The 11,274-nt window shown below is 35.0% G+C and overlaps 1 protein-coding gene across 1 annotated transcript; it reads right to left on the reverse strand.

Annotated features, from left to right (window-relative positions):
- Positions 1-1,284: 1,284 nt before the first annotated feature.
- Positions 1,285-8,679, reverse strand: LOC109102871 (NADH dehydrogenase [ubiquinone] flavoprotein 1, mitochondrial). Its single transcript, XM_042744858.1, is given in 12 exon segments — positions 1,285-1,615; positions 1,763-1,782; positions 1,785-1,907; positions 1,998-2,079; positions 4,232-4,398; positions 4,496-4,708; positions 4,914-5,103; positions 5,881-6,064; positions 6,224-6,394; positions 7,362-7,444; positions 7,523-7,701; positions 8,594-8,679. Coding segments are annotated over 11 exon segments (1,485 nt in total). The 5' UTR covers positions 7,697-7,701; positions 8,594-8,679; the 3' UTR covers positions 1,285-1,537.
- Positions 8,680-11,274: the final 2,595 nt, after the last annotated feature.

Below are 11,274 nucleotides of genomic sequence, written 5' to 3' on the forward strand. Positions count from 1 at the left end.
TGCTTTGTCCCTTATCTGATCTGCTTGGCTTCATGACTTGAAGAATGAAATAAAAAGACCACTCCTATAACTAAAATAATGACAGTGTTCATATCATGGAATTTTCTGAAATCAAGAATGTTGATGCTGATAATTCACAGTTCTGCTGTTGTCTCATATTGTTAAAGGCTCTTTATTTTTACTTGACAGCTTAATGTTTAAAGCACATTCTATAAATTAAAACTTAATCACAAAACTGATGTGCGATTTGTTTTTTTATCGCAATAACCATTAACTAAATATTAAATTAAAAAGGGTGACTCTAATTAAACTCGTCAAGGTCAAATTTCAGTCTAGAATCACAAGTAAAAAAAGAGATTTTGTTCATTGAAAGAAAAAGAAGCCTGAACTTTTTAGATCATGACATTGTTTTTATGACAATTAAGCACAAAAAAGAAAAGTGAAAAAACATCATGGTAGTATTTGTTGTACTGCATTTAAAACTATTTAACACAGAATTGATTTAATGATACAGTTAAAAATTACTGTTTTCGTTATTGAAAACTATGATAACAGTAAAAGTAAAATGTCCAGAAAGACAGAGTACTGAGGGGAATAACGTTTCATTGTACTGGAAATAAAATCTTAACAGGCTTAATATGAAGATTTTTTTTCTAAAAAATGTTGGTGTACAACAGAATTGTTTGACAAGCTTTGCGACATTCACCAAAAGGTTGTAATATATTCTAGTTATTATATCTTCAACAAAGACCAATCATCAATATTCAAACTTCAGCATGCCTATAATAACAGCCAAGTATCTCATGTAAGTAACGAGAAACAGATCATATTACCTTTGACAACGCGACAAAAAGGCGCAAATGTAAAATCGAAGTTGTCCAAAAGCTGAAGCCTTTATCTGATGTTTCTTAGGTTCAACGTCAAAACAAGCAGGTTGTTTCGAGGGCTAACGGCGGCGTTGATTGGCTGATTTTTGTTTTGGTTTTCCAATTTTGAATCTAATATTCCAAGAATATTGGAAGTCCTCTGCAGGAATCTCAATAAATTGGTTTTAAAATTAAGAACTAATGACAAATTAATTAAGACAAATTCATTGGTCAAAAAGTGAGAACTATGTATATAGAGAAAGATTTCATATAAAGAATAATGCTATTAATATCATAACAGGACTAAACATAATGGTTCTAAAATAGATCTTTACATTGCCTTCTCCCATTTCTCCCAATTCGCGCAGTTCATGATCAAACAACACATTCTCCTCTCACCCCAGATTAACAAACACTGTTTCAAGTTCTAGGCTCTTTATTTCCACAAATAAGTGTTTATACAGTGTAAGATTTTCTTATCAAGAAAAACGGCATTAACATCGTAATGGGATTTGACAATTACATCAACCATAACCATTACTCATTACAAGTTACTGTAAATGAGTGATGCATCTGCTCAAACTGTTTTCGGTGAGCGAGAGATCATGTCGGTTTTGCCTAAATAACTATAAGTGACAGGATGAGCCAGAAAGGACGCAGATATGAAGCTTTCAAGCACGCGCCTGCTGTTTCTGTTTGAAGTCTGCAATTCTGTTCTCCATTAAAGGGCGGAAGTGACGGATCAATCCCTGAGAACAAACAAATATAAATGCAAGTTTCAGTTGAAACATTTTTAGTGGTTTAAATTAATAATTATATATTATGAATAATTATATATATAAATCAAATTATCTACTGATTCTAACAAATAAAATGTAATAAAATTCTGCCTTTACCTGAACTGGCCATGCGGCTCGTCTCCCAGTGCACAGATGGTGTGGCCCTCAATCTGCTTGCTGATCTCCCAGATCATGTCAATCTCTGCTGACTGTGCATCGCCTTTCACAAAGCGCCACATCATCTTATTCATCCAGTCCACTCCTGAAAGGCACAGAAAAGACATCATTGTAACATTCTGTACATGTTAATACTGACTAGTGTATATTTACATAAATTTGTATTATTTCATACCCTCTCTGCAAGGAGTGCACTGGCCACAGCTCTCGTGCTTGTAGAATTCAATTAAGCGGGCAATAGCTCGAATAACATCAGTCTGTGAAGAGGGAATGACCAAACAATTAAATTAGCAGATGGAACTTAAAAAAAAAAACAATTAATCCGGCCTATTGTATTTTACTCATTTAGAAAACTTCCCTGTTGTAAAAAATGCTTATGGGAATTTTAAGTGATGTAAAGGGGATCAGTATAGCGTTTCAAAGTGGTCCATGTCCACAGAAACCACAAGTGTGTTCAATTTAGGAATGTCAAGTGTTTTAATTTTTTTATTTAATTAATTACATGATATGCTGGTTAATTAATTAAATTAATCACAAATTAATTGAAAATAAATTTGGGCTGAGAAGTGACCCTCAGTCATTGTTGTGTTAAAAGAGAAAAGCAACTGAAAAAACATTACAATAAAGTAGAAATGTGTTGATTCAACAGAATTTATTAGACAAACTTTGCATTGCAAGAATTTTATATTATATATATATATAAATAACATACATACACACACACATACATATATATATATATGTATGTATATGTGACCCTGGATCACAAAACCAGTCATAAGTAGCACAGGTATATTTGTAGCAATAGCCAAGAAAACATTGTATGAGTCAAAATTATAAATTATTCTTTTATGCCCAAAATCATTAGGATATTACGTAAATATCATGTTCCATCAATATATTTTGTACATTTTTCTTCCGTAAATATATCAAAACTTCAATTTTGATTAGTTATATGTGTGGGATTACAAATTTGTACTATGTTAAATCTAGTTTCCAATATTATAGTCTGTACATTGGGTTCTACATTTTGAGGTTAAGATTATGACATTCTGAGATGATCAAGTCAAGCAGCCCAGGTTTCTGAGACACTGACCTTTTGTTTGCTCTTCCTGACCATCTGGCTTCTTAAAATCAAGGCACAGCTGTGCCTTTGTTTCTATGATAATGTGAAGGTATGGGTGATACTGTCAGGCACCTCTGTATTTAAATGACACTGTTATGCTGATGAGATCAAGGCTGGGAAAATGCCAGTGTCTGGTATTTTCCTGATTCCATTTGCTTGCTTTGTTTAAATTGTCTCCACCTCAATGTATCCCTCCCCCTTGAAATTTATATAACTCCAATTTAATCTATAACTCCAAAGTATCACTGCTTTGGTTAGACTTTTGATGACTGCAGCACCATCCAGCGCGTTCTCAATAAAGAATTCTGCTGAATATTACCCAAGAGTCTCCAACATATGCATTGCTAAGAACTTCTTTTGGACAACTTTAAAGGCGATTTTCTAAATATTTAGATTTTTTGCATCCTCAGATTCAAGATTTTCAAATAGTTGTAGCTCAGACAAATGTCAGATGATGCACAAATCTCAATTTCAAAAAACTGACCCTTATGACTGGTTTTGTGGTCCATAAAATATATATATATACACGCACACACACACACACACAATATAATATACATAATAATAACAACTGTTTATTATTTATTTTATTTTTTGATACCTTAAATAAAAAACTAAAAGATCCAGTCAGTCTTAATGAGAGAGTCATTCAGTTTTTCAGTCAACCGATTCATTCAAATGGCTGATTCATTCAGAAATAAAGTGTCTGTCTTTATGAACTGGTCATTAAATCACTGACTCAATTGATTTGTTCAAAAATGTGGATTCATTCAATAATGAAACATCACTGTATGCTGCTCTGAAAGGCACAACAGTTCTACTTCGACTTTGTTCAGAACTATTTTCATTGCCGAAATTGAACAAAAACTGAAAATACTGACAATATTATGACTAAAATGTAATAAATATTACCTCCTTTTTATTGAACTGTTGTATAAAATCAGTATTACATTGGCAATCATGCAAATATTCAGGAAAAACCAGCACTCTTGCTCCTGTGATATTGTTAACCTATATCATATGATATAAACAGAAGACAAAAACCCACACTGGGGCATATTTGCCCTCATATCTTGAATTTTAGGGGCATATAACTGCATTCTCACAAGCTCCATCATGCAGTTAAGTCTTTCTTCCTCATGTTCATCAGCAACTGCATGCAATATAAGATGATGTACATGTCTGGGAAGGGCGGGGTGTGTTAAATGCGTTTATCATTATTTTTTCCATAATTAATTAACACGTTAAATCAACAGCCCTAGTTATTTTACAAATCGACTTACTGATTTATCCATGACAATAAGTGCAGCTGTGCCAAGACCAGTCTGAGCCTGAATGAGGGCATCAAAATCCATCAGAACGGTGTCGCACACATGACGTGGGATTAGTGGCGTGGAAGAGCCACCAGGAATAACACACAGGAGATTATCCCAACCACCCCGGACACCCCCTACAGAGATCATATCAATCAAGTCTCAATAATCTTCAAAATCGGACATGATTAGACATGAACAAACATTTCCGTGTATGGATGGAATGAGGTGTACCTGCGTGTCTTTCAATCAGCTCTTTCAGAGGAATGGACATCTCTTCCTCCACTGTGCAGGGGTTGTTGACATGGCCGGAAATGTTGAAGAGCTTCGTCCCAGAGTTTCTCTCTCGGCCAAAACTCAGAAACCACGTGCCGCCACGACGGCAGATGGTCGGTGCCACAGCTACCGTCTCAACATTGGCCACAGTTGTTGGACAGCCAAACACACCTGCAACAAGAATGTCAAATTTATCACCGTAAAATGAATCACATTAAAAACATGTCACATATACAAAATGTAATGCAAAAAATAGATATATTAACACATTGAAAACATGTAACTTGTATCATGTCATTCATAGAAAATAAAATATAATATCAAAAATAAATTTCAAAATAAAATATAATCTTTGGTTTGTTTGTTTCTCACTTACCCACATCAGCAGGGAAAGGGGGTTTCAGACGAGGTTTTCCCTGTTTTCCCTCGATGGACTCGATCAGCGCCGTCTCCTCTCCACAGATGTATGCTCCCGCACCGCGCATCACAAACACGTCAAAGTCATAACCTGAGCCGCATGCGTTCCTGCCAATCAGCCCTGCTGCATAGGCCTCGTTAATGGCCACCTGAGAGAAAGCACACATAAACACATGAGGTCAATATATAACTTCCCTCAATTAGGGAAGGCTTGACATCCAATCAATTCTAATAATGTCTGAATGAATACAAAACGAATACATACCACATACAAGAATTAGATAATAAACATCATCATTAAATGCATGATTTATGAATATTTTTATTACTTAAAGTATTTAAAATATTTAGATTAATATTTACAATATTATATAATTTATAATATTTATAATAGACTATGTAGTGAAATATTATTAACATATACTCAAAAGTCTGGAGTTGTGATAAGTAATATGCTTATCTGACACTCAGTTCAATTTTTTTATTATTATCAATGTTGAAAACTGTTGCGCTGCTCAATATTTCTGTGGAAACTACAATACATGTTTTTTTCAGGATTCCATGATGAAAATAAAGTGCAAAAGAACAGCATTTATTTAAAATAGAAATAATTTGTAACATAGTAAATTTCTTTACTGTCACTTTTGACCAGTTTAGTGCATCCTTGCTTAATATACGTATGCATCTCTTTCAAAAACAAACTTTTGAATGGTATTGTAATATGACAAAATTATAATACTAGCTTTTATTTATTGATATATTGTTTTTATTTATTAATTTATATTCTGTTTATTAATTTTGCATTTTGAAACCGCCTACGATGCCTTAAAATGCTGCCTCTATTGGCAACTCATTAGGTTTTGGAACTGAGCTTTCTTTTAAAAATGAATTATGTTATGTGAGGAAACACATCCTATCTTTTTCACCTGCAGGTTGGACGACTCATTGTAGAACTCTCCACGGATGTAGATGTAGGCAGCACGTGCTCCCATGGCCCTGCCAGCCACCAGACAGCCCTCAATCAGCTTGTGAGGATCATGACGCATGATCTCTCTGTCCTTGCAGGTACCGGGCTCTCCTTCGTCAGCATTCACCACCAGATATTTAGGCCTGAGAGGGTGAAAAAAAAGAGACTTGTATGCTTCTGTATGACCTGATTTGATCTTAATGAAAAGAGCTAAATGTAGATGCACTGGCCAAGCATTTACATCTGCTTTTGCAGAGTCATGTGACTTATGAAACCCGTTAATTGTTGAGATGCAAACCTACCTGCCATCACTGGGCTTGTTCATGAAGCTCCACTTCATCCCTGTGGGGAATCCGGCACCTCCTCTGCCACGCAGACCCGAGACCTTAATCTCATTCAGGATCCAGTCCACTCCTTTATCCAAAATCTCCTTGGTCTTGTACCAGTCACCTCTCCTCAGGGCACCTTTCAGCCTGAGATATATGGACAATTCACCACATTAAACACATGCACAATGATGACAATAATGCATGCATGTATATTATATTATATTATATTATATTTATATATATATATATATATATATATATATATATATATATATAAATAAATAAAATGTGTGTGTGTGAGACCCTGGACCACAAACCAGTCTTTAGTTGCTGGGGTATATTTGTACCAATAGCCAAAAACACATTGTATGGGTATGCGGGAATTATCGATTTTTCTTTTATGCCAAAAATTGTTAGGATATTAAGCAAAGATCATGTTCCCTGAAGATATTTTGTAAATTTCCTACCGTAAATATATCAAAACTTAATTTTTGATTAGTAATATGCATTGCTTATAACTTCATTTGGACAATTTTAAAGGCGATTTCCTAATATTTAGATTTTAGCACCCTCAGATTCCAGATTTCCAGAATTTTGAAAAATTGACACTTAAGACTTTTTGTGGTCCAGGGTCACACACACACACACATATATATGTGTGTATGTATGTGTGTGTGTGTGTGTGTTATATTACTAATAAACTGCATTTTTACAATTGCACTTATAATAAATTAATAATAAATTGCAATTTTAATTGTTTAATAGATACCAAAACACCTAAATTAGAAAATACACAAATTATGGAAGCTTACTTTTTTCCTCAATTTACATCTTACGATTAATAACTCACAATTCTGAGAAGAAGAAAAAACTGTCTGAGTGCATGATATAAACAAGAAATTCTGAGAAAAGTTTGAATTTTGATATATAAACTTGCAATAGCATGGAAAAAAAATATCTGAATTGTAGACAAAAAAAAGTCACAATTATTTTATATATACATTTTTAGTCCATGGAAAAAAATAGCTTCCATAACAAATAGGGAACATTCAAGAGTAAGTTTAAGTCCTGTCTTTAGATATAATTCAGAATATTTTTAAATATTTTTTACCTCCAGTCATGTCGTCCGTAAAGGTTAGTGAATATTCTGTCCTGGTCAGCTAGAGGTCCGAATTTGGTCTTCTTTGGTGTTTCCTGGGTGCCACACACTGATTATAACTAATTGTCATCGATCATCAATTATGCAGACAGTGGATTTGAGTATCAAGTCACCTGTTGAGCTGTGCTGCTGTTGAACCGCACCGGTGTCACAGAGTTTGGAGGAGAGGCGGTGTTGGCGGCTGCAGTAGTGCGTGATGCACCATATGCAACCACAGCAACCGGGACACGTGAAGCCCCGGTGGTCAGAACCCGGCTAAGAACGGGACAGCCCAGACAGGACAACATCTTATCTGAAAGATATGAAGGAACCAATGAGCATGAACCGTCCCCTCATAACCAAAGCTGTACCACATGATGCAGTTTAATAACAACTCCAGTCCTAATGACCTTTACTGTTATTGTCCACTAAAACAAACTATTAAAAAGTGTTTTTTAGTAATTGAAATTAAACTCAATTTAAATTAATTATACTGTAAATATTACATGAAAAACTTAAATCTATACGACAATTAGAAATGTTGCTTTGCCAACTTACTAATGAAGGAATAAAGATACTAAAACTAAAATACAAAAATTGATAGAAATAACAAAAAATATCATAAAATTACTTAACTTATTTAAAAAAATTAAAATAAAAACTAAAAATATATATTTTAAAAAGTATTTTTATTGTTGTTATTTTTGCATTGAATGTTTACATGTTTGTTACGAACAAAACGACCAGAGGGAAGCATTAAACACCCCAAAATTATACCCGCTTATAAAATTAATTCACAACACAAATATCTGAGGTTCAACACTGCAACATAATCTAACGTATAACAAGTTACATGAACTAAAAGGCTCACAAAACGGATCAACACTTCAAACAAAGGGAACAGTTATGCAAGGCAAGAGACGGGAAGAGTAAATAGTTGAGCAGCAGCAAAAAAACACACATCCATGTAGATCAGAGATGCCTCCATATTATACATTATTGCATAAATCTCTCAGATGTTGAAAATGGAACTCGTCCCGAAGTGACCTCCATATTCACGCTCATGACATTTGAGGGACTGCGGCATTGCACAAAGATAATGTTCGGATTTAACAAAAGAAATAATATAATATAAAAAAAAAATGAGACACTGTCAAAACCTTGATTTGCAAACAGATAAATCAAGTGAAAGAGCAGCTGCTTACCTTCGTGATCTCCCTGGATCAGCGTTATAAAACCTACAGCGGAAGGACTATAGCGACCGACCCGGATGTAGTGACGGCTTTGACCTGTTATGAGGCGCTGTTGCACAGTTAAATATGTAATATAAAGCCTTAAAGGTGCCATGTGTAAAAATTGAGGTAAAAATATCCAAAAAATGACCTACACGCATCAAAAGAATGAGAAGAAATAAGGGCGATGATGTCATTAAAAAAATGTCAAGTTAATAGTGCTGCAGAGATATCAACCTTAATTAGCATTAGCATTACTAGCCACGGCCCGACAGGTGTCGTAATACCAGTTTCGGCCATGGGAGGCGGTATGCGGGCAACATAACCACCAGCCAACCTGCAATACACGAATAACTCGCACGGCTTGTGGGCGTACTTGAAGCTGATGTCAAGCAACCGCGCTCGGAATCACAAATCAAATCTGATAAGAAAAGGAGCCGAAACAGAGTAAATATCGGCACTGCTTTCCATCGCTGGAGACAACTGATGGACTTGAAAGAAATGAGCTTCGACTCCGAACTTGCAACATTTCTTTTGGATTGGTAAAGTAAGATGCTGTTAGTATTTCGCTAGAAGTTTGTTTTATATGTTTGCGTATTTTTTTCGGGAAGTTATAACATAGAAATGTATCGAAGGCTGTTCGATAAACGTGCTAATGTTAGCGATGGCTAACCGTAGCTGCGTTTGATAGTAAGCTAGCTATAACTTACCCACAGATCCGATCCGGTTTTCACCTGTTATCTACCAAAGCCCGTCTCTACCAAGCTGATGCTAAAATGTAACATTACCTAAGAAGCTTGAAATGTCTTCGATGATAATGAACCCGAGAGAGAGAGAGAGAGAGAGAGAGAGAGAGAGAGAGAGAGAGCGAGAGCGAGCCCCGGCCGCGCGCGCACTCACTCACTATATTCAGAGCGGTCAAGTTTTTGAAAGCGTGTGAAAAGAGTCAATTGCGTGTGTCTCACGGTGAATGCTTGAGAGTTGGCAGCTCTGGTTACGTTGGTTGGCGCTAGCTTGGTCAACATCAGCTGTCTGATGTTGACCAATGATGTTGACAGAATGCTGTCTGTCAAATTAATTTAATTCAAATAATGTGTATATACAATTCAAAATGTAATATGAACAAAACGAATATGAACATATTCACTGGTAAAGGTGAAAGGGAGTAGCTTGAAGATGTCATGTTTCAAAATCACTTGACATCACCCAACGTTCCTCTGGAGGCAAAACGTCCTTTAGGCTTCGGCTATGGCTCTAGGGTTGTTGTGAAGGTAGGGGCGGAGCATAGAGACTATGCCGTTTCTCGTTTGTTACTCTAGAGTAGACCAATTCACTTTATTGAGGCATACTGCCCCCATCTGGTATGGAATGTGGAGTATGACTTGATTTTTTTGCCAGACATTACACATGGCTCCTTTAAAGACTTCAAATAAGAGAAATCAACATTCCTTCAAAGGAACTGAAATTAATGAAATACACATTAAAAGACTGCAACTTGCTGATGACACACACACACACAAAAAAAAATAGTGGTGATAGTTCAGAGGTAGTTCTCTTGCATTGAATTAGTTATCAGAATTTTCTGGATTTAATTTAACTCTGTCTAAATGCGAGATCCTACAGCTTAAAAATAACAACCTATTCACTGTGTGTAATATTCCTGTTAAAAGTATGGTAAACTATTTGGGAATCAAAATCTCTAAAAATAGGCCTACTGATGCAATGGTCAGCTCAAATTTTAGACCTGTTTGTGAACAAAATGTGAAAGAGGTATAACAACATGATGAGCGAGAGATCTTTCTGTACAGGGAAGAACTCTATTAAGGCAGAAGGTCTCTCGAGAAAGCAGCATGCATCTTTTCTTTTCACTCACTTAGAGCCCCAATAGGTTATATGCACACAAATGGATAAAATACTCTTTAATATCATCTGGAGAAGCAAACCTCATAAAATAAAAAAGTATCCTTGTTAATAAATTATCTGATGGTGGGTTAAATGTTCTTAATTTTACAATTTTATAACCAAATTAAAGTTAGAAATCAAACGAGTATTTTCAATATTGCATCATGTCATTTATTTGAAAAACTTGGGGATTACATTTTTTGTTGCAGTGTCGTATTTGTCCAGTTATCACAAGCAAGCATTACTTTACCGGGCACTGGGCAATTTTTCTCCTAGCAGGTGTTTTATATGGAACAATGATAATATCACTCATAATAACAAGTCATTGTACATGAAGAATTGGGTTCGGCGTAACATTAAATGTAAACCAGCTTGACAAGAATCTGCAATTATACACTTACCCTGATTTAATTACAAAATATGTTAATTTTTAAAATGAAAAATTATTTAACCATTTAATTAAGGCTCTTTCCAGTGGCATTATAGTTTAAACCAAATTCTCGGATGTAAATATTAATAATACAACCCTACAAAATCTCCACCTTTTTGTAAATGGTCTCTTCTTTTTTTTAAAAGTGTTTTAAAAACAGTTTTATAAGAAACTCCTTTAATCTTGGATCCAGTCCTCCATATAAATCAAAATGGTGTAAACCTCATTGTATATCTTGTCACAGCATTTGGACATTATCATACATGTATGTTATTAAAGTATAAGTAGAAGTACAAAATTATTCACAGATGTTATCCTGTAA

The sequence above is a fragment of the Cyprinus carpio genome, chromosome B19, assembly GCF_018340385.1.
Source record: "Cyprinus carpio isolate SPL01 chromosome B19, ASM1834038v1, whole genome shotgun sequence".
Classification (NCBI taxonomy): Eukaryota; Metazoa; Chordata; class Actinopteri; order Cypriniformes; family Cyprinidae; genus Cyprinus; species Cyprinus carpio.